The sequence below is a fragment of the Hyperoodon ampullatus genome (assembly GCF_949752795.1).
Source record: "Hyperoodon ampullatus genome assembly, chromosome: 12".
NCBI classification, from domain to species: domain Eukaryota; kingdom Metazoa; phylum Chordata; class Mammalia; order Artiodactyla; family Ziphiidae; genus Hyperoodon; species Hyperoodon ampullatus.
In genome coordinates this window covers 22,491,767-22,516,713 of record NC_136925.1, presented here as the reverse complement: position 1 = coordinate 22,516,713, position 24,947 = coordinate 22,491,767, and the positions used below count along the sequence as shown (strand labels likewise).

The 24,947-nt window shown below is 40.8% G+C and overlaps 1 protein-coding gene across 1 annotated transcript in view; it reads left to right on the top strand.

Moving 5' to 3' along the window:
• The window catches only part of RRAGD (Ras related GTP binding D), a gene marked incomplete at its 5' end in the record, with an annotated part of 35,451 nt that extends 10,842 nt beyond the window's left edge, over positions 1–24,609 (top strand). The window contains 6 exons of the mRNA XM_079716578.1: positions 3,101–3,396; positions 9,473–9,672; positions 10,477–10,591; positions 11,384–11,526; positions 18,628–18,776; positions 24,326–24,609. Coding sequence (XP_079572704.1) covers positions 3,101–3,396; positions 9,473–9,672; positions 10,477–10,591; positions 11,384–11,526; positions 18,628–18,776; positions 24,326–24,474 — 1,052 coding nt within the window. The 3' untranslated portion in view covers positions 24,475–24,609. The remainder of the gene's footprint in view (positions 1–3,100; positions 3,397–9,472; positions 9,673–10,476; positions 10,592–11,383; positions 11,527–18,627; positions 18,777–24,325) is intronic.
• Positions 24,610–24,947: the final 338 nt, after the last annotated feature.

Here is a 24,947-nt window from a genome sequence, read left to right as displayed (position 1 = left end):
AAATTTATTTATATGGGCTTCCCTGGTGGCGCAGTGGTTGAGAGTCCGCCTGCCGATGCAGGGGACACGGGTTCGTGCCCCGGTCCGGGAAGATCCCACATGCCGCTGAGCGGCTAGGCCCGTGAGCCATGGCCGCTGAGCCTGCGCTCCGCAACGGGAGAGGCCTCAACAGTGAGAGGCCCGCGTACCGCAAAAAAAAAAAAAAAAAAAAATTATTTATTTTTATATTGATGATAAAATTTATTTTATCATCTGTTTATTCTGCTTTTCAATCCATATATCCTCCCTGCCCAACAGTTGTGTTTTTATTTCTAAGATCCATAAGGCCCTTTTTCATAACTGCTCTTATTCTGAAACTGTCTGTTCTTATTTCATGAATGCCATATTTTCTCTGATCTCTGAGTATTTTAATTATACTTGAAAGTTTACTCTGACTCCTGTATAACTCTGCTTCTTCAGGTATACATTCTTCCATTTGTTGAGTCTGTATTCTCTTCTGTAATCTTGTCTTTCCTCAAATATTTGGCATTTGAGGAAATGTCTAGAGGGAGGTTGGTGCTGCTTCCACCTCCTGAACTCCACACACATTGCAGTGAGAGTTAGGGAAGGTCAGAGTACTTAGAGGGGGTACTGTGGGTGCTTCCTGTTCCTTCTGGGCATCAGTGCCTCTAGGGCACTGCCCTCCCTCTCATACCTACACTCCTACATTCACTGCTCCCACTTGGAAGATAGTCTAGTGTGTATGTAGGTGCACAGTTTATCTGCTTGGCTCTTCTCACTATGATTCTCCAAATAACAGCCCTGTTGGTTGTTTTCATGTCCTTTCCTGTTTGAGCTTCCAGTTCTACCTTTTCCAGCAGAACCCTACCATTCATAATCAAGGGCTGCAGTTTCCCCCTTCAATCTGATCTTTGTGTTTCTTAGGGATTTCTCAGTAATTTGTCAATTTTGAGTTCTCTCTTTGGTCTCAAGCTCAGCTATCCGTGTTTATTTGTTCATCTATTTATTTATTGTTCATACCTTTTCTATTGTGCTTAGGGATTCAGTATGGGAAGGGGAGACTGACATGTTCTTAGTCTGATATTTTTGCAACTGGAAGTCCTGTTTTCTTTCTCAGTTCATGTCCTGCTTTTGCTAAGATTGACTTGTAATGACAGTACTGCAAGTATAGCATATAATCCCTGATGAAGAAGAAGAAAGCTGGTGTTCTTTTGGGTGGTTTAATTCCACATCACTCTGTCTAGGGCATATCATCCGCAATTTGTTGAATTGGGTTAAGTTGAATGGGAAAAGTGTGTGTGGGTAGGATGGGAGTAAAATGTTGCTTATAGTGGAATAGTGTCTGTACATCTACAGCTACTTACTTTTTCTTTATTCATTTACTGTTTTACCTGAAATTTCTGTATTTCCCTGTACCTATTGCAAAGTGAAACATCAAAATATTATATATAGTAAATGAAATTTCCTAAGATTCTATCAGGTAGTAACCTGTGTTTTAGATAATTGTAGAACTTTGGGAAAAATTCTTAGTTGCAATAGGGAAATAAAGGATTACTTTCCAGTCTGTATTGGATTATGCTTAGATCAGGACCAGGGTCTGAGAAAGACATAATGAGGTATAGCTCAGAAGGAAACAAAAAAGAAATGTAGAAAAATAATATATGTATATTTATTTTCCTATGTTCTGCCTTTTTTCTTAAAATGTTGGTTTCTTTTCTTGATCTTTCTCCAAGTTTCATACTGGGTCTTTTATTTTTCTTATTTTTTTGGGTCAGTCATGAAGGCTTAATTCCAGAACATTTTTATCACCCCAAAGAAAACACATACCCATTAAGAGTCACTTCCCATTTCCCCCTCCCTGTAGCCCCTGGCAGCCACTAAGTACTTTCTGTCTTTATGGACTTGTCTATTGTGAACATTTCATGTAAATGGAATCAAACAATATGTGACCTTTTGTGTCTGTCTTCGTTCATTTAGTGTAACATTTTTGATGTTCATCCATGTTGTGGCATGAATCAGTACTTCATTCCTTTTCAATGGCTGAATAATATTCCATTATATGAATATACAACATTTTGTTAATCCATTTATCAGTTGATGGCCATTGGATTGTATCTACTTTTTGGCTATTATGAATTGTGCTGCTGTGAACATTCATGTACAAGTTTTTGCTTGGACATATGTTATTTCTTTATTCTTAGGAATAGAATTGCTGGGTCATGTGGTGACTCAAATGTTTAACCTTTTGAGCACCTGCCAAACTGTTTTTCAAAGCCCACCATTTTACATTATCACCAACAGTGTAAGAGGATTCCCATTTCTCTACATCCTCACCAACACTTGTTATTGTCTGTCTTTTTTATTTTAGCCATCCTAGTGGGTATGAAGCGGCATCTCATTCTGGTTTTCATATGCATTTCCTTATGGACTAATGATGTCGAGTATCTTTTCACGTGGTTATTGGCCTTTTGTGTATCTTTGGAGAAATGTCTATTTAAATCCTTTACACATTTTTTTATTGGCTTGTTTTCTTATTGTTGAATTGTAAGAGTTCTTTATATATTCTGGATACTAGACCCTTATCACATGTATTATTTGCAGATGTTTTCTCCCATTCTTTGGGTTGTCTTCACTTTTTTGATAAGTGTCCTTTGAAGCACAAAAGTTTTAAATTTTGATGAAGTCCAAAATTGTTTCTTTGAGGCGTAACTCAAACAAGCATCTCTTTAGTGCAGAGACTGATGATCTGGGCAAAGAAGGACCTTGCTCTGGAATGCTAAGACTGGATTCTCTCCCCTCATAGTCTGCTCCAGAAACCTCTGCACTTCACACTCCAGAGTCCCTGCTTGTGATGGGGAATATCCCAGGTTTTCTGGCCCTCTGAAATTGTGTGAGAGGTGGTGATGCAGCCTTTTTCAGGGTTTTGCACTTTCTAAAAGCTGGCCCCTCCATGAGCAGGGTGATGGAGTTAGCGCTGTCTGTATTTGGAAACGTAGCATTGTCTGTGGATCATAAATCTCATCTGAGGCGGAAGTGAAACTCATCTCATTAACCGCTGTGACAGCATCTCACCCTCATTCTTGTTTTGTGGTTTCTCCAGTTCTGGACTTTAGCGACCCCTTCAGCACGGAGGTGAAGCCGAGGATCCTGCTCATGGGCCTGAGAAGGAGTGGCAAGTCATCCATCCAGAAAGTTGTCTTTCATAAAATGTCTCCCAACGAAACCCTGTTCTTGGAAAGTACGAACAAGATCTGCCGCGAAGACGTTTCCAACAGCTCCTTTGTTAATTTTCAGATTTGGGACTTCCCAGGGCAGATTGACTTTTTTGACCCTACCTTTGACTATGAGATGATCTTCCGGGGGACAGGAGCACTGATATTTGTCATAGACTCCCAGGTAAGGCTCAGTCTCGGGGTACGGTGGGACTGTAGCCCCCTGCCCCAGGCAGCCCCTTCTTGCAAACAAGTTCCTTTGCAATCGTTTTGGTTTGGTTTTTAGAGTCAGGAATAGAACTTTTTACCTGACTAGCATATCTCAGTTGGGGCTCTCAGGCTTTGCAGAGGGGAAAAGGCTCCCTTCACGCAGCCCTGACCAACTTGCGATGTTCGGGAACTGTGTGCTCTCAGCAAACCCTAGAGGAAACCTCACAGATGGGGCACGGGGGGGACCACCGTGCAGGCCAGTGACACCAACGATGTGTCCCCCCATCTGGTACTCTTGGCAGACATCTATAAAAGATCACAAGTTCTCTATAACAAAAATACATATATATCTACATTTCAAAATGTTTACTATTTCCTTTGAAGATAAAGTTCTCAGTGTGAACATTTTTCTTCTGAATCATATTATTGTAATTACCTCTAGCACACAATTACAGCAGCATGACTAGTATGTATTTTATAGGTAACTAAATACAAAATGTAAAATTCGAGTTACATATATATTTTTTTCCACTTAATTCATGTATCTATGCTTGACTAAGACAGGATTTGGCATCAATTCTTTTTTTGTTTATATAGCTGTAAGTACTGAGAAACCTTGTTCACATATGGGATATGGGATGAGTTTTGTTCTAGCATTCACTCAATTGTTTAACTCCTTCTAAGTTATATTCCCTAAAGTACCCAATTTTCTATCACAAAAAAATTATTTTTTCACAGTTTATCAGTAGACATCCTGATTGTGTCAGCAAAGAATTGGGAGCCCCTTGACTGGTGAAGAACTTTATCACCCAGGCGTTGCTCCCTTTATTGGTATTCAGACCAGCCTTCTGAACGGTCTCTTTGGCACCCTGGGTTTTTAAGACCCTGGGCCTTTCTCCTGTGAAGTATGGGCAGAGCTGGTGGTTTAAGGGGAGGAGAGGAAGGGAAGCAACAGGACCACAGATGCATCTCCGGCAGGTCAGTCTTAGCAAAGAGCACAGGGAGCAGGACTGGGACATTGACATTGACGTTCTTCAAACTCTCCATGTGCAGGGACTCTTAGAAAGTGTCCCCAAGGGGTGGCCCAGCCCGAAGGCCCTCCTGAGGGCTCTCTTTTGTAGCTGTGGGGGAATAAAAGGCAACAGGTCCTGCAGGAATGCCCTAAGCCAACTCTAAGCTCAGGTCTCAACGTTTCCCTGCAACTGTGGACCTACAATCAGACAGGTAGGGCCAAGCACTCCCAGCCCTTCAGGAGCCCAGCGGTGTTAGGGAGGAAGGGCTGTGAAGACCCTTAGTAATAATGGTTCTGAGCCCACTCTTAGAAAACCATTCTCGGACAAGACTACTCATGCCTGAGAGTATCATAAGTTCATTCACGGAACGAGGTGCCTGTTTAATATAAAAATGAAATTTTCAACTCAGCCTTTTAGTTCCAAGCGACTGCATGGTGAACTTGTGGAGCTGTAGTAGCCCTACCCGTGGGTAAGTAGATTCCAACCCTGACTCATCACTTCAAGACAGTGGCTTAGGAGGTACTTCCTTCAATACAATATTGTGCGTACATAGCAATTTACATTTATGGAATGTGAATCTCCAGTGCACCTCTATCTCAGGTGTTTGTAATATGGCTAAAATAGGCATACTTGCCTGTTTATTTTTCATTGTTTGGGGTGTTTTTATTGCTTCAAAGTGATCCCCTTTTTATGGTTGGTTTGTTTTATTGAAGTATAGTTGATTTACAATATCATGTTAGTTTCAGGTGTACAGCACAGTGATTCAGTCATATATACATGTATATTTATATTCTTTTTCGGATTCCTTTCCCTTATAGGTTATTACCAAATATTGAGTCTAGTTCCTTGGGCCATACAGTAGGTCCTCGTTGCTCATCTATTTTATACATAGTAGTGTGTGTATGTTAATCCCAAACTCCTAATTTATCCCTCCCCCTCCCACACTTGCCGATTTTTATTTTTTATTTATTTATTTTGCCTATTTTTAAATTGGAACTGTAATTTGGTTTTAATTTTACCTGAGCATGAAAAGCAGACCTTCGATTGTGGTTGGTAAATGTGTTCTTTGTTTTAGTTTGTTTCTTGGTTTGTTGGGTTTTGTTTTGGCCGTAGAGCGGACAAAGGTATAAGAATGAGAAATACATCTTTTTAAATTACACTTTTTAAAAGGTAGAAAAAAACATTGTTGAGAGTTGTCATTTACTAAAAATAAGGAATAGTTAAATAAGCAGTTTCGAGAATTTGCCTAATAGGCTTTTCTGCTGGAAGCAGCTGATAACAATCACGTTTGGGGTAATGGTGGTTTTTTTGTTTGTTTTTTGTTTTTTTTTTTGCGGTACGCGGGCCTCTCACTGTTGTGGCCTCTCCTGTTGCGGAGCACAGGCTCCGGACGCGCAGGCTCAGCGGCCATGGCTCACGGGCCCAGACGCTCCGCGGCATGTGGGATCTTCCAGGACCGGGGCACGAACCCGTGTCCCCTGCATCGGCAGGCGGACTCTCAACCACTGTGCCACCAGGGAAGCCCTGGGGGAATCTTTACTTGATGTGACTGCAAGCACTAAACAAAACCAAACTTGAGGGAAGTGTCTCGGCAACTCTTGAATGTCACTGCCTTCATTTCTAAGCAGTGCTATGTTCGTCTGACACCTCATATTTTTTTATTTTTTGCTTGTGAATTCCTCACAATCACAGGATTGCCAGATAAATATATCACCAAGGAGAAAATGTGTCCTCACAGAATGTTGTAACATAAAAGAGAATGAAAGCATCAAGAGTAATTTCCCGTGAGCTCCCCGTGTGACACTGCCAGCCCCCCGGCACGGCGCACAGAAAGGACCTCATCTCCAGGGCCACCCTCGGCCCCTGGGAGCCATTTCACACGTGCCTGGGATCCAAACTAGAGTGTCGGCTTGACCCACGTTGGTGACTGTGACCTGCCTCTCATTCCTAGATCTAATTTTGGAATAGAAACCAGGCAGCGTATTTTTCCTTTTTTTAATTTGTTGTAGAAGATAATAACAAACACAGTAGAAAAAAAATCATTCACAATCCCTCTGCTCTAATAAATCAAGTGTTTTCTTTCTTTTCATGTCATTTTTAGCCCTTGTAGATCTGTACCACTTCATCAGTTTGTTGGTAATCAGACCATTTTATATGCTTGGCAGGGAGGTTAGAGGAGTGATTTCTAATCTTTTGAGACTGTGTTAACACTCTTGACTTTGGCTGGTTTTGCTCACAGACATGTGCCCTGAACTCCTCTCTTCAGTTAAAGACATAAGGAATAGCATTTTTTAAAGTGTAATTTACATGCAATAAATTGCACTCATTTTAAATACACAGTTCAACAAGTTTGACAAATACACCTCTAACCACCTCACAATCAAGATACGGAATGTTTACACCACCCTGAAATCTTCTTTGTGTCCTTTCTCAGACGGCCCCCAAGACCCCAGCCCCAGGCAACTGCTGATGAGATGTGCTTTCTTTGTCTATAGAGTAGTTCGCCTTTTCTAGAATTTCTGTATGTGGAATTGTACAGTATTTGGACTTTAGTTTTTATTTGAGATATTGTAAGGTATTAAAAAAGTGCTTCAGGGCTTCCCTGGTGGCGCAGGGGTTGAGAGTCTGCCTGCCGATGCAGGGGACACAGGTTTGTGCCCTGGTCCGGGAAGATCCCACGTGCAGCGGAGCGGCTGGGCCCATGAGCCATGGCCACTGAGCCTGTGCGTCCGGAGCCTGTGCTCCGCAACGGGAGAGGCCACAACAGTGAGAGGCCCGTGTACTGCAAAAAAAAAAAAAAAAAAAAAAGTGCTGCAAATTATTAATCTAGAATTTTTCCAAAATGCTTAATCTGCTATCCCAGTGTCCAATATTTGTTTTTCATTTTAAACAACTCTTTAGAGTACAAAGCGTGAGGACTCTGCTTGATCTTTGTCTCTCTTCATAGTTTCCTATTAGTATCTTTAATATTTTGATTTATCTAAAAACTAGGGATACATTCTTATTAATTTAATTTGGGGAATACAAGAATGCCTAAAAACATCCCCTGTTTTATTGGCTTTTCTGTATTTGTCCAGGTTTGGAGTCAGAATTGGCAGGGGGCGCTTCCCTGGTGGCGCAGTGGTTGAGAGTCCGCCTGCCGATGCAGGGGACATGGGTTCATGCCCCAGTCCGGGAAGATCCCACATGCTGCAGAGCAGCTGGGCCCGTGAGCCATGACCGCTGAGCCTGCGCGTCCAGAGCCTGTGCTCCGCAACGGGAGAGGCCACAACAGTGAGAGGCCCACGTACCGCAAAAAAAAAAAAAAAAAAAGAATTGGCAGGGGGCAGTGAAAAGTCCTTTAAATTCTGTTCTGAAGATCCATTTCTTCAGGATCTTAGTTCCCCCAGGGATTGAACCCGGGCCCATGGCAGTGAAAGCGCCGAGTCCTAACCACTGGACCACCAGGGAATTCCCCCCTTTCCTTGTTTTGCTGTAAAAACAAGACCTATTCACACCCTTCAAATTGGCAATAATGAAGAGACCTGACAACACTGGGTGTTGTTGAGAGTCTGGAGCATCAGGGGCTCTTACACATTATCTAGTCAAGTTCAAGGTGCTCATTCCTATGACCCAACAAGCCTCCTTTCAGGGTAAGCCCTAAGAAACTTGCAGACAGGCACAGAGGTGTGTGCGTGAGACTGTCCACATTATCATCATCACCTGAATGAGCACATAACTGGAAACATTCTGAATGTTCATCAACTGGCAAGTGAGTGATAAATTTTAGACCATCCATACGATGGAATTTTATAGAGTTGTTAACAGGAATCATGTGCTAGAGTTATGTGCTTCAACAAAGGTGAATCTCACTGACATAATGTGAGTGAAGAAGGCAAACGGTAATCCACATGCAAGTTGATATTTCTGTAAAGTTTTAAACAATGTAAATGAATTCTGTATGTTGTTTAGTGATACATATGTATGCAGTAATGTATAAAGACATAAGTGATGATACAGGCAGAAGTCAGGATAGTGGTTACCTCTGGAGGGTGTGGATAGAGTGATGCGATGGGCTGGGAGGATGGGGAGAAACATACAAGGCTTCAGTGTCTAACGTTGGATTTCTTAAACAGAGATGCATACACAGGCATTCATTACGTTAGTACATAGGTATCATCTGTAGGAAGGAGAAAAAATTAGTGTTGTGTTATTTGGGGCAATTACTCTAGACCAGGGGTCAGCAGACTTTTCCTGAAAAGGGCCAGATGGTAATTATTTTAGGCTTTGCAGGCTGTGCTGTCTCTGAGGAGTTTCCACAGAGGAAGACCATTCAGCTCTGCCACTGTACCCTCAAAGCAGCCATCGACAGTGTGTAAACAAATGAGTGTGACTGTGGTCCAATAAAACTTTACTTACAAACAGTAGGTGGGCCCAGTTTGGCCCGAGGGCCATGGTTTGCTGACCTCTGCTCTAGATCAGTGGTTCTGAAAGTTTGTCCTCCTGGCTCCTTCCCCATCTTCCCAGTGACCCCTATCATGTTTTCATCCCTACTTGTTCATTACATTTCACCAAGAGACTCAGAATCCTGGAGGGACCGTATTCCAGGGAAGGTCCTGGATGGTGTGTGGTCATTTTCAATACATAAAACTGCAACTCTGACCTTTGTGATTGTCATCAAGCTAAATCATAACTATTTTTCTGGCCTTTCTTTTTCATTTCTTTGTTAACAAAACTTAAGTTTTCAGTCTTGAATTCTATGAAACAGCTTTTATTTGGGCATTTGCAAAACATTTTTTTTGGGGGGGGCGTGTAAGATTAACAGTATGTGGAAGAGAAAAAATGGTACCTGTAAGGTGATGGATTGGTTCATGAGCTTGACTGGGGGGGATCCTTTCACAATGGGTACAGATGGGTACACAATGATACCAAAACATTACGTCGTCACCTTAATACATGCAACGTTTGTCAGTCATACTTCAGTAAAGCTGGGAGGGAAGACTGTATGTGGAAGGGAAGCAAAGCAGCCTCCCTGACAGGAGTGTGCTTTGTTCCCAGGACGATTACATGGAGGCCCTGGCCAGGCTCCACCTCACGGTGACCAGGGCCTACAAAGTGAACACCGACATCAACTTCGAGGTGTTTATTCACAAAGTGGATGGTCTGTCAGATGACCACAAAATTGAAACCCAGAGAGATATTCACCAGAGGGCAAATGATGACCTTGCAGATGCTGGATTAGAAAAAATTCACCTCAGGTGAGAACAGAAACCCATCAGGGATCTCTGAGGTCCAGAGCCATCAGGGGTGGTTTGGCCCGGACAGTCATTTACCTGTGTACCCTGTTTTGTGCTGTAGACATTGGGGTAGTATTTGGGAAAAGCAAGCTTTGCATGTGCCAACTCTAGTCTTTGGGAAAAGCGGTGGGGTTTTAAAAAAATTTTTCGGACTGAAGGTCAAAGCTAAGGTTCTTTCCTCCTATGAAAAACACATAAGAGAAAACCCATGAGCTGCATCCAGGAAGTTAATCGATGCTGAAGTTTACTGGTATAGATAGGACCTATAATCATAAGTAAAGGAGTACTCTGAAAATAATTCAGATAGAAATATTCACAGAGGAAAGCCATTTCTTTAATTTTTGTGGGTAGTATGTATATGCATCATTCATTTTGCAAACTGGAAAAATGGAAAGATGAGATGCTTCAGTATCAATAATATAACTGTTATTAACATGAGAGGTGTGTATAAAGATGCTCTGGTGTGGATTCTCTTGCAGAATGTAAGGATGCTGATATAGGCATATACGGCTGCATTTTTAAGCCTCCTATAGTCCAGCCAGTCAGCAGATCAGAATGGGCACAGTTCTTGCTTTGGGGAGTTGGGCAGGAATGTCTTGTTAAGACATGTTCATTTTTTTTACTGAGGTTGTTTTGAATTCTGAAGGGGGCTAGAATGTGTGTGTAGTAAATACAGAAGGCATGATTCTGGTGTTATGACATAGCCTGAACAGTCTATTCCTCAGTCGAAGGTAAAAAGTGATGAAATATTGTTTCATCTTTCAGCTTTTATCTGACAAGCATATATGATCATTCAATATTTGAAGCTTTTAGCAAAGTGGTTCAGAAACTGATTCCACAACTCCCTACCCTGGAGAATTTGCTAAACATCTTTATCTCCGTAAGTAAATAATGCTGTCCTGTTAGAGTCATTTGCGGAATTTAAGAATAGCATTGCAAGAGTGAAAATGATCTTATGTCTACTTGCTCTTACAGCACTTCAAGTTCACTGAAATATTATTTTTGAAGATTGCGCCTATGTACTATTTTAGGGCCTTTAAAATGTAACTCCCAAAACGATTCCTGTACTTCACTTGTATAATCGGAATGTTTATTCAAGTTGTAGGCAATCATTCAATGTTAATGGAATCCTAACGGAGTTTGGGAGCATAAAAGTTGGTTTTGGCTATAAGATATATGCTGTTGAATTTTTTAAAATATGTTTAACACTGTGAATGATGTGCTGGCTGGCTGAGTCCTAAAAACCACCACCTCAAGTCAAACTTCACAAAATAGAATTAAGGCAGACCTTTGGTTGTATTCACATTGATTCTCACTGCACAATTTGAGTTTGTTTGTCTAGATTTTTTAAATCTATTTTTACATTTAAAGTTTTTAAAATTCTTTTTTTTACTTGGCCTTTTTCCTAACTGCAGGTACATTTCTAAGAGTCAGGAAACAGCACTTAATTTGTTTACCTAAAGTAAATAATCCGTGATAATTCCAGTTTTCATTTCTTGTGCAAGTCCGTTATAAAGAAGTTTATGACAATGAGGTTTAAATTGTAATAAAATGGAACAACCTAAGTTTTTGCTGGTTCATATTTGAGACTGAGGATGGCATATTTTATGTAACCATGACATGCTCTGCAATCAGCTGTCCCTTTAAGGCCTCATCTCCTTTTTTGTTTCAGAATTCTGGAATAGAAAAGGCGTTTCTCTTTGATGTGGTCAGTAAGATTTACATTGCAACTGATAGTACCCCTGTGGATATGCAGACCTATGAGCTCTGCTGTGACATGATCGATGTGGTTATCGACATTTCTTGTATTTATGGGTAAGTAGAACATTCTGAAAGGCTACAACTGAGCCATACTTTCTTCATAACCTTTGAGAATTTTGCATTTACTTATTTGATCTTAATACTTTTGTTTGAAATGACTGAGATCTATAAATACACCATTTCGTATGTAATAATAATAACAAAACATTATTGAGTAAATGCCTGGCATTATGCTAATAATTTCAGTGCCCACATTATTATCATTGAATTCTCCACTATTCCTCGAGGCAGGAATTACTATCACTATCTTATAGATGGGGCACTGAGGTTCAGAGTGGTTAAGCTTCTAACCCCTGCTCACACTATCAATAAGAGACAGAATTAGTATTGTATTTGAGCTCAAGTCTGATACCTTCTTCCTCTACTGAAAAATCTGTTATCATATCATAATGTATTTACTTGAGGGAGACCACTAGGATCCTTGGATTCTACATAAATATCTCATGTTTACCACAGTTCTATTATTTTCTTCATTACATGAAATAACTGCTGAGTTATTTGTTTTTCCAATATAGTTTTGATTGTCTTCTATGGTGGACAGCAGAGAATTATTAAAGTAAGCAAACAACATTACCTGCTTATTATTATTATCTTATATTCTTAGAAAACAGAACTTCTTGTACATTTAAAATAATATAAAATAAACAGACGTGGGGAAAATTGATTCTGTTACCAAACATAGAAATAATTCCACATAACTGTGCATTTGCTGGATTCAGGGTGTTTTACAGAGTGAGTGGGTGTGACCTCGTATGTCTATCTTATTAAGGCATCGCGTTGTTGCTGCCTTGTATTCATATTGAATCTCACATCCTCACACACTCATTGGTGAGATAAAGCTTTCCCTCATCTTCCTCTTTACTCACTGGCTGTGACTCGCTTTACAGAGCCTCCTCTGCCAGCTTCTGGGCGAGACTCAGTCTTACCATTTCTCAGTTCCATTCTCTTTCTGTTAACTGTTATACACACATGAACACCCGCAGTTCCTTCCCTTATGAAACAGGGAAAGTGATTCTTACCTCACAGGACTGTAGTGAGGATGCAATATCATTAGGCTTCCCCTGGTGGACCCTGGATAAATGTAGCTGCCATTATAATTATTATTAATTATTGTTATTATTACTAAACACTGCCACCGGCTTTAGAAATAGACCTTATTTTCCATGATCGCTGCCCTGCAGTATTCTCTTGTTTTTAAACTCTAAGTGGATGACCTTGAAATAGTCATGGAAGCTGAAACTACCCTGATTACAGTCTAGATGGCTGTCGTAATCATATACAATGAACAGCACAATTAATCTGGCACATATTTAATGATATGCATAATCATTATTTTGCCATATGGTAATTAGACATAAGTGGTAAGTTGTTCATATAAATGATGTTAATCAGAGTTACTTTTATCCAGCTGAAACAAACACGGGGAGGGAGGGGTTGGGCGGAGGAGGGAGCAGCTCCTTGCTGGTAGATTGCTTTTCTGTTGCCGAGTGCAGTGTTCCTGGGAGCCTGCCTGGTTCAGTAAGAACCAGTCTGGGTATGGGTCACAAATGGGGCGTGAGTTCTGGGGTTTCTTGAGACTGTTTGCTGGAGCAGCCATGAACCAGCCCATGTGCCCTGCAGGGGGTGGCCGGGGATGCATGCCACAGCCCGGGAAGCAGGCAGCCCTGTAATTGGAGACCCTAGAAGCAGGTGACCTGGTCTGCTCAAGAATCTCAGCTGGGATTCTGAAAACGTATACACAGTTTCAGATAAGGGAAAAGGTACAAGACGTGCTGCTTTGCCTATAAAGAAAGGATACATAACTGATTACATCAGTGTCTTCAGAGGGCTCAATTTTGATCATTAAGGCCATATTAATGATAATAGCAGTTAGCATTTATTGTGCATTTTATATGCTCTCAGCACTGTGCTTAGCACTATATATGTATTATTTCATTGCATTAGGAAACTTTGAGGTAATTATTGTTCATGTACAGATGAGGAAATTGAGGCTCAAAGAAGTTACTCAATTTGCCCAAACTTATACGATAAATAAGAGAGCTGGGATTCAAACCCAAGTCATTTGTGTTTGCAGGCCACACCTTTTCTTTTTTTCTTTTTTCTTTTTTTTTTTTTGCGGTACGTGGGCCTCTCACTGTTGTGGCCTCTCCCGTTGCAGAGCACAGGCTCCAGACGCGCAGGCTCAGCGACCATGGCTCACGGGCCCAGCCGCTCCGCAGCATGTGGGATCTTCCCGGACCGGGGCACGAACCCGTGTCCCCTGCATCGGCAGGTGGACTCTCAACCACTGCACCACCAGGGAAGCCCCACACCTTTTCTTAAATAGAACAATTTATTTATTTAACTTTTTATTTTGAAAAAATTTCAAATCTATACAAAACATGCGAGAATAGTACAGCGAACTCCTATGTACCCTTCACTGGGATTCACCAATTTTTATCAGTTTGCCATATTTGCTCTTTCTTTCTTTTTCTAATACAGTTGACCCTCCATGTGGGTTCCACATCTGCAGATTCAACCAACCAGCAGATTGAAAATATTCAGAAAAAAATACCAGAAAATGCCAAAAAGCAAAACTTGAATTGGTTGCATGCTGGCAACTATTTACATAACATTTACATTGTATTAGGCATTATAAGTAATCTAAGGATAATTAAAAGTGTATGGGAGGGACTTAATTGATATTTATAGGACATTCCATCCACGAACAACAGAATACACTTTCTTTTCAAGTGCTTATGGAACATTCTCCAGGATAGATCATACCTTGGGTCACAAATCAAGTCTTGGTAAATTTAAGAAAATTGAAATTGTATCACGTATCTCTTCCAACCACAATGCTATGAGACTAGATATCAATTACAGGAAAAAATCTGTAAAAAATACAAACACATGGAGGCTAAACAATATACTACTTAATAACCAAGAGATCACTGAAGAAATCAAAGAGGAAATCAAAAAATACCTAGAAACAAGTGACAATGAAAACACGACAACCCAAAACCTATGGGATGCAGCGTAAGCAGTTGTAAGAGGGAAGTTTATAGCACTACAATCCTACCTCAAGAAACACGGAACATCTCAAATAAACAACCTAACCTTACACCTAAAGCAATTAGAGAATGAGAAAAAAAGCCCCCAAGGTTAGCAGAAGAAAAGAAATCAAAGATCAGAGCAGAAATAAATGAAAAAGAAATGAAGGAAACGATAGCAAAGATCAATAAAACTAAAAGCTGGTTCTTTGAGAAGATAAACAAAATTGATAAACCATTAGCCAGACTCATCAAGAAAAAAAGGGAGAAGACTCAAATCAATAGAATTAGAAATGAAAAAGGAGAAGTAACAACTGGCACTGCAGAAAACAAAGGATCATGAGAGATGACTACAAGCAACTCTATGCCAATAAAATGGACAACCTGGAAGACATGGACAAATTCTTAGAAAATCACAACCTATTGAGACTGAACCAAGGAGAAATAGAAAATATAAACAGACCAATCACAAGCACTGAAATTGAGACTGTGATTAAAAATCTTCCAACAAACAAAAGCCCAGGACCAGATGGCTTCACAGGCGAATTCTATCAAACATTTAGAGAAGAGCTAACACCTATCCTTCTCAAACTCTTCCAAAATATAGCAGAGGGAGGAACACTCCCAAACTCATTCTACGAGGCCACCATAACCCTGATACCAAAACCAGAAAAATATGTCACAAAGAAAGAAAACTACAGGCCAATATCACTCATGAACATAGATGCAAAAATCCTCAACAAAATACTAGCAAACAGAATCCAACAGCACATTAAAAGGATCATACACCATGATCAAGTGGGGTTTATCCCAGGAAAGCAAGGATTCTTCAATATATGCAAATCAATCAATGTGATAAACCATATGATCATCTCAATAGATGCAGAAACAGCTTTCAACAAAATTCAACACCCATTTATGACAAAAACCCTCCAGAAAGTAGGCATAGAGGGAACTTACCTCAACATAATAAAGGCCATATATGACAAACCCACAGCCAACATCGTTCTCAATGGTGAAAAACCGAAACCATTTCCTCTAAGATCAGGAACAAGACAAGGTTGCCCACTCTCACCACTCTTATTCAACATAGTTTTGGAAGTTTTAGCCACAGCAATCAGAGAAGAAAAAGAAATAAAAGGAATCCAAATTGGAAAAGAAGAAGTAAAGCTGTCACTGTTTGCAGATGACATGATACTATACATAGAGAATCCTAAAGATGCTACCAGAAAACTACTAGAGCTAATCAATGAATTTGGTAAACTTGCAGGATACAAAACTAATGCACAGAAATCTCTTGCATTCGTATACACTAAGAATGAAAAATCTGAAAGAGAAATTAAGGAAACACTCCCATTTACCATTGCAGCAAAATGAATAAAATATCTAGGAATAAACCTACCTAAGGAGACAAAAGACCTGTATGCAGAAAACTATAAGACACTGATGAAAGAAATTAAAGATGATACAAACAGATGGAGAGATATACCATGTTCTTGGATTGGAAGAATCAACATTGTGAAAATGACTATACTACCCAAAGCAATCTACAGATTCAATGCAATCCCTATCAAACTACCAATGGCATTTTTCACAGAACTAGAACAAGAAATTTCACAATTTGTATGGAGACACAAAAGACCCCGAATAGCCAAAGCACTGTTGAGAAAGAAAACCGGAGCTGGAGGAATCAGGCTCCCGGACTTCAGACTATACTACAAAGCTACAGTAACCCAAGACAGTATGATACTGGCACAAAAACAGAAATATAGATCAATGGAACAGGATAGAGAGCCCAGAGATAAACCCATGCACATATGGTCACCTTATCTTTGATAAAGGAGGCAAGAATATACAATGGAGAAAAGACAGCCTCTTCAATAAGTGGTGCTGGGGAAACTGGACAGCTACATGTAAAAGAATGAAATTAGAACGCTCCCTAACACCATACACAAAAATAAACTCAAAATGGATTAAAGACCTAAATGTAAGACCAGACACTATTAAACTCTTAAAGGAAAACATAGGCAGACCACTCTATGACATAAATCACAGCAAGATCCTTTTGGACCCACCTCCTAGAGAAATGGAAATAAAAACAAGAATAAACAAATGGAACCTAATGAAACTTAAAAGCTTTTGCACAGCAAAGGAAACCATAAATAAGACCAAAAGACAGTCCTCAGAATGGGAGAAAATATTTGCAAATGAAGCAACTGACAAAGGCTTAATCTCCAAAATTTACAAGCAGCTCATGCAGCTCAGTATCAAAAAAACAAACAACCCAATCCAAAAATGGGCAGAAGACCTAAATAGATATTTCTCCAAAGAAGATATATAGATTGCCAACAAACACATGAAAGGATGCTCAACATCACTCATCATTAGAGAAATGCAAATCAAAATTACAATGAGGTATCACCTCACACCAGTCAGAATGGCCATCATCAAAAAATCTACGAACAATAAATTCTGGAGAGGGTGTGGAGAAAAGGGAACCCTCTAGCACTGTTGGTGGGAATGTAAATTGATACAGCCACTATGGAGAACAGTATGGCGGTTCCTTAAAAAACTAAAAATAGAACTATCATACGACCCAGCAATGCCACTACTTGGTATATACCCTGAGAAAACCACAATTCAAAGAGTCGTGTACCACAATGTTCATTGCAGCTCTATTTACAATAGCCAGGACATGGAAGCAACCTAAATGTGCATTGACAGATGAATGGATAAAGAAGACATGGCACATATATACAATGGAATATTACCCAGCTATAAAAGGAAACAAAATTGAGTTATTTGTAGTGAGGTGGATGGACCTAGAGACTGTCATACAGAGTGAAGTAAGTCAGAAAGAGAAAAATAAATACCATATGCTAACATATATATGGAATCTAAAAAAAAAAAAAAGGTTCTGAAGAACCTAGGGGCAGGACAGGAATAAAGATGCAGACATAGAGAATGGACTTGAGGACACGGGGAGGGGGAAGGGTAAGCTGGGACGAAGTGAGAGAGTGGCATGGACATATATACACTACCAAGTGTAAAATAGATAGCTAGTGGGAAGCAGCTGCATAGCACAGGGAGATTAGCTCTGTGCTTTGTGACCACCTAGAGAGGTGGGATAGGGAGGGTGGGAGGGAGGCGCAAGAGGGAGGAGATATGGGGGTATATGTATATGTGTAGCTGATTCACTTTGTTATAAAGCAGAAACTAACGCCATTGTAAAGCAATTATACTCCAATAAAGATGTTGAAAAAAAAAGTATATGGGAGGATGTGTGTAGGTTATTTGCAAATACTGTGTCATTTTATATAAGACACTTGAGCATCTGCAGATTTTGGTATCTGCTGGGGGGAATCCTGGAACCAACCCCCCCCTGTAATGAGGGATGACTGAACGTGTTTGTTTTTGCTGAACTAATTGGGAGGAATTTGTAACATGATTCTATAGGAATCATGTGCTATTACAAGGATGTTTTCTTGTAGGATGACAGTTTTAATTTTCAAATTAAACTTATTTAACATATCTGCATTACTCTGTTATCTAATATAGAGTCCATTTTCAAATTTTACCAAAGGTCCCAATTCTATCTTTCATAGCAGTTTTTTGCTGGATCCAGGATCTAGCCCAGCCTTTTGCTGCCGTCTCTCTTCAGGCTGCTTTATTTTGGATCAGTTCTTCACCCCTTCTTGGTCTTTCATCAGGCTGTGCTTTGGACAGGCTGGTTATTCTGTCACCAGAGAAAACTGCAAGCCCTTGTGGGCCACAGAGGGGAGAAGAACTAACCTCCATCCCTCACCTGTGTTTCTCAGGTGCCTGGAGAGTTGCCCAGCTGACACACCACACTCAGTGTGTCCGTAGGAAAGTGACTGTCATACGCTGTGTACATTCTTGTGATTGGGGGTTTCTGAGATCTTTAGCCGAAAGGCACTGTAAGTGTAAACTCCCTGCCATTATGATTATCCTTCTCTGTGTGAAAGCCGGTCTCCGTCGCTGGGTTACAAACTGAAGTCCTTTCTCAATGGTCAAATATGTTTTGGTTTCTGTCCCCATTTAGTCTCAAAGAAGATGGAGCAGGAACCCCTTATGACAAGGAATCAACAGCCATTATAAAGCTGAATAATACAACAGTTCTTTATTTAAAAGAGGTGACCAAGTTCCTGGCTCTCGTTTGCTTTGTCAGAGAGGAAAGCTTTGAAAGAAAAGGTAATTTTTTGTGTGATTTAAATGAAGCATTTCCATTCAGACGTTGAATGCAGGTGGACAGCAGTGTGCCTTGGGAGGCTTCCAGACTTTAGTCACAGGCCCCTTTGCCTCCTGCCCACATCCTGGGGTTTTGGGATCCGTGAACCAGCCTGCCCTCTAGTGATGCAGCTGCCGTGAGGTGGTAGTGGAACCAGACCATCCTCCCAGGGAGGGGCCTGAGCTTTTCTGGGAGCAGATCCAGCTGGGGCGTTGTTGCCAGGCTGTAGATCTCTTACCCCGGGGAGGGCCCCTTGCCTACAGGGGGTGCCAAGGCCTCCCTCTTGGGCCACACCTCTAGAAGGTATTAGGGACCTTGTGACCACTTGTCCCCCCCGTGTAAAGGATGAAACTCCTACAACATTAAAGCTAGATGTTATTTAACTTCTGTTTAGCCCTTGTCCATTCTTTAGTCCTAAAACACAGGGACAGCATCGTGATTTCAAAACAGGGAGATATGAATATATTTAATAACGTCACCAAATATCTTTTTAGGACCAAATTTAGTTTTAGTCGGAAACAAAAGCAATTAACCCTCATAAAGATACTCATATTCCCCCACCCTGCCCCACACCGCTATGTAAACTGGGAAATATCGGTTTACTGGTGTAGCTAGGGATTTTATTTTATTTATTTATTTATTTTTTGCGGTACGCGGGCCTCTCACTGCTGTGGCCTCTCCCGTTGCGGAGCACAGGCTCCGGACACGCAGGCTCAGTGGCCATGGCTCACGGGCCCAGCCGCCCCGCGGCATGTGGGATCTTCCCGGACTGGGGCCCGAACCCGTGTCCCCTGCATCGGCAGGCGGACTGTCAACCACTGCGCCACCAGGGAAACCCTGTAGCTAGGGGTTTTTGCTAGTAATTAGGGGATGATTTACGCTAAATTCCCAACAAAGTGGCAATAGTAACATTTTCTGAAATAGCCTTTCTTCTTCTTATATGCAATACATGTTCATTATAAAAATATTTTGAAAACTTAGGAAAGTATAAAAAAGTCAGTTTCACCATCTAGAGCTAAACTCCATGTTAAATTTCTGGGATTTCTTTTCTCCTTCCTTTTCTCCCTCCCTCCCTTCCTTCATCCCTTCTTTCCTTCCTTTCTTCCAACAAAAGTGGTGCCATGTTGCCTAAATAATTTTCTATCCTGTTGTTTTCACTTATTTATATCATGAAAATCTTCTTAATTCATTGAGCCTGAAAACATGATTTAGATTTTTTTTTTTTTTTTGCGGTACGCGGGGCTCTCACTGTTGTGGCCTCTCCCGTTGCGGAGCACGGGCTCTGGACACACAGGCTCAGCGACCATGGCTCATAGGCCTAGCCGCTCCGCAGCATGTGGGATCTTCCCGGACCGGGGCACGAACCCGTGTCCCCTGCATCAGCAGGCGGACTCTCAACCACTGCGCCACCAGGGAAGCCCATGATTTAGATTTTTATTACTTCTTTTTGTTACAGAGTAATAGGTTCATTTAGAAAATTTAGATATAATAAATAAGCAAAAAAGAAATAATTATTGATAAGCTTCTCACTCATATAATCACTCTTGATATTTTCTGTATAACTTTCCAGTTTTTTCATAGATATCTCTCCATATGGGATTATATAATAAATACTACTTTATAACCTTCACTTAAATTATTACAAACATCTTTCCAATTCATTAAATCTTTTTTTAACCACATCATTTTAATGATTAGTTTCTTCTATTGTTAGAAATGTGTGTTGTTTCTAGATTTTGATGTTATAAATAATCCATAAAGACCTTCTTTCCACTAAATATTTGTGTACAGCTTTGGTTATTTCCTCGGGAAAGACTTCAACAAATGGAATTACTTAGATCAATACATTTTGGTAGCTTCTAATGCGTATTACCAAAATGTCCTTCAGAAAGTTTTTACAGGTTTATGCTACTAAGAGAATATGAGTGTGTTCATTTTGCTTTATTCTCATTGATATTGGGTATTAGCATTAAACATTGATAATTGAAAACAAATTTACATTTTTTCTGCTTCTTAGTGAAGTTGTGTATTTTTTCCTGTATTTACTATTACCAGCCAAATTGCCTGTTATGTCCTTGGCTCTCAAAACTTTTAATTAAATGGTGGTAATCTTTTACTTTTTATTTTCATCTTGCTGAAACTAAGAACAGATTATATAAAGGATTCATGGAATTTTGAAGATAGACAGGACCATCCTGTGTTTCACTCTTTCAGTTACTGATGATTTTACCCAGACCCAGGAAACAGAAGTGACTTTCTCCTATGGTCATACCACCAGTGTATGGCAGTCTGGGCTAAAGATTTCTAGGCTTCTCCCTGTATAGAATCAGTTCTGTGTATTGTGTTTTAAACCATTATACATACATTCCCTTGGTTAAAGATATTTCCAGAATTTATATTTGGTGATTAATATTTTATGTTGATTTTGGAAACTAAGGAAAGTAAAAATAATGCAAATAGTACAACTATAGACCCCAAAACATCTAGGGTGATGACAAGTCCTAAAATTTAGGGTACAATAACATCAACCTTGAGAGCTTGTTTATTTTGAACTGATTTTAGACTTAACAGAAAAGTTGCAAAAATAGTACGTAGTTTATATACACTCCTCATCCAGCTTCCCAAAATGTTAACATGTTATGTACTGTAGTACAGTTATCAAAGCTAGGGAATTAACATCAGTATAATACTATCAATATTAATAAAACTTACAGACCTTATTCAGATTTTACCAGTTTTTCCAAAAATACCTTTTTTTCTGTTCCAGGATCCCAAATTGATTTAGTTACTGTTTCTCCTAGTCTCCTCCAATCTGTGATGGTCTTTCATGACCCTGACACTTTTGAAGAGTACTCATCACTTTTTTTTTTTTTTTTTTTTGCGGTACGCGGGCCTCTCACTGTTGCGGTCTCTCCCGTTGCGGAGCACAGGCTCCGGACGCGCAGGCTCAGCGGCCATGGCTCACGGGCCCAGCCGCTCCGCGGCATGTGGGATCTTCCCAGACCGGGGCACGAACCCGTTTCCCCTGCATCGGCAGGCGGACTCTCAACCACTGCGCCACCAGGGAAGCCCACTCATCACTTATTTTGTACAACGTTCCTCAAATTGGGTTTGTCTGATATTTTCACACAATTGGGATGAGATTATGCAATTTGGCCAGAATACCACACAGAAATGATATTGTGTCCTTCGTGTATCATATGTTTATGATGTTGGTTTGGCTTATTACTGGCGATGCTGACCTTGATTTAGTTAAGATAGGGTCTACCAGGTCTTTCCCCTGGAAAGTTCCTACTTTTCACTTTGTTAATAAATTAATAAATACTTTTATGTTAATAAGTTAATAAATACTTTCAAACTATGCAAATCCTCTTTTCCTCACACTTTTGCCCACTAATTTTAATGTCCACCTATGGTTGTGTGAGTTAATTTAAGCAGGAATTTCTCATGTGGATCTTGGGCAACTTATTGTTAAACCACCTAGGGAGGATCATCTCTGATGATAGGCAGATTTTGTAAAATTTATTAAACTAATTAGAAACCTGAGTATTTGTTTTAATGTGATAGAGAGCTAAATAGGCAGACAAGGTTTAACCCCATGACGTTAAGCTTGTTTGCTAACCAATCCCCATTTGCCTGGGACAGAGGTAAGGGTTCCTGAAACAGGGGACCTTCAGGGCTGCAACTGGGAAAGTCCCAGGCAAATGGATTAAGTTGATCACCTTAGCTTTAGAAAGAGCTTGATGCTTTACATATGCATGGAGTGGTTTGGTTTGTTTTTGCTGCTTTAATCTCAAGTGTTGAGTCCTGCTGGTGCTGATAATCAACACTTGTTGTGACTTGTCCTGCTGTTGGTCTCTGTCTGTGTTTTCATGGATGATTTCTGACTGCTTTGGCAGAAAGGGGAGGATAGAAAGCAGAAGTGGGATTCTTGGTCTTAGCTGCACATCATAGGCACCTTGGGAAGGGAGGTGGTTAAAAAATATGGCCATCGAGGCCTGCCACAGAACAATTAGAACAGAATTCCTGGGAGAGGAACCTGGGGTTTTTTGTTTTGTTTTGTTTTGTTTTTCCGGTATGCGGGCCTTTCACTGTTGTGGCCTCTCCCGTTGCGGAGCACAGGCTCCGGACGCGCAGGCTCAGCGGCCATGGCTCACGGGCCTAGCCACTTCGCGGTATGTGGGATCTTCCCGGACCGGGGCACGAACCCGTGTCCCCTGCATCGGCAGGCGGACTCTCAACCACTGCGCCACCACGGAAGCCCGGGTTTGTTAATTTTTAAAAAGTTCTCTGGATGCTTTTAACGTGCAGCTATGATTGAGCATCACTGAACCAAGAGGATGTAGGACCATCCCATAACTGCATATGGTGCTGAAGATAGTTCTTGTTCTGTTCATGTCTCTGTTCCTGTATTTTCTTTTTTTTTAATTAATTTATTTATTTAGGGCTGTGTTGGGTCTTCATTGCCGCATGCGGGCTTTTCTCTAGTTGGGGCGAGCAGGGGCTACTCTTCATTGCGGTGCGCGGACTTACTGCGGTGGCTTCTCTTGTTGCAGAGCATGGGCTCTAGGCACACGGACTCAGTAGTTGTGGCTCGCAGGCTCAGTAGTTGTGGCTCACGGGCTTAGTTGCTCCACGGCATGTGGGTTCTTCCCGGACCAGGGCTTGAACCCGTGTCTCCTGCACTGGCAGACGGATTCTTAACCGCTGTGCTTCTAGGGAAGCCCTGTTCCTGTATTTTCAACTGCGTTTTATGAAAGAGTTGAAATAAACAGCAAACTCTTTGTAGGCACTTCCTTTAAAAACCTCAGTCATGGGCTTCCCTGGTGGCGCAGTGGTTGAGAGTCCACCTGCCGATGCAGGGGACGCGGGTGCGTGCCGCGGTCCAGGAAGATCCCACATGCCGCGGAGCGGCTGGGCCCGTGAGCCATGGCCGCTGATCCTGCGCGTACAGAGCCTGTGCTCCGCAATGGGAGAGGCCACAGCAGTGAGAGGCCCGCGTACCACAGAAAAAAATAATAATAATAAATAAAATAAAATCAGGGACTTTGTTTTCCCCAGGGCTTATGACAATGGCTCTGTGACCTTGAGATCCCAGCTATACTCCAAGTCAGGGTCTGCCTCCACTCAGAGTCAATTTAATAATACCTTTTGGGGAAAAAATACTAATAAGTATTTCACTTAAGGTATATCTTAATTGTTCTTACAATCTTTAATTCTGAAAGATTTTTTAGAAAGGCAGTTCAATTGGTTCTTCAAACTTTTGGGGTCATAGACACCTTTGAAAATGTGGTATATACTCTGGAACCTTTCCTTAGTAAAAATATATATATTCACAAGACTTTGCCTGCAATTCCTGAAGCCCAGCTGCACACCTCCTAGAGAAATCTATAGATCTTATGTTAAGCCTGCTCCTCTACCGCCCCCTACTGGCTTGTCTTCTCCATAGCTGCCATGAAAAGAGATTATTTCTAGGCGGCACCTCTATAAATATTTTTGTTTTCTTCTCCAGGGCTGATTGACTATAATTTTCATTGCTTCCGGAAGGCCATCCATGAAGTTTTTGAGGTGAGAATGAAAGTGGTGAAATCACGAAAGGTTCAGAATAGGCTGCAGAAGAAAAAAGGGACGCCTAACGGGACGCCTAGGGTGCTGCTGTAGGTGAGGTTTCAGGAACATCTTTTGAAATCAGACCTTTCAATGAGGCTGCTGCTCTGTGTTGCACTAAAGGAAAAGGAAGAAGGAGATGGGGACACATGACATATATTTGCTGTAAAAAAAAAAAAAATTCCTGCCGCCCTCTTGATCTTCTCTTTTTTTAAATAAAGTAAGCACTTTGAAGCAAAAACGTATATTAACAATGAAGTGAAATCTACTGTAACTTCATTACACAAATGTAAACTTTTATGGTCTGTAGTCAGAAAAAATCCTGTGTGAGAACTGCCAGGAACTGTATATATTTTGCACTTTTTCATGTTTTTGGTTTTTTTCCTCATTGAACTAAACTTTGATAAAACAACTTTTCTAGGCTCTTTTCTGTCCTTGGTGTCTAGGACATGCATACCGAGTCCATATCTATAGGGCAGTCAGAAAGTAATCAAAAAGTGATGCGTTGGCAGTGACTTTTTATAAAT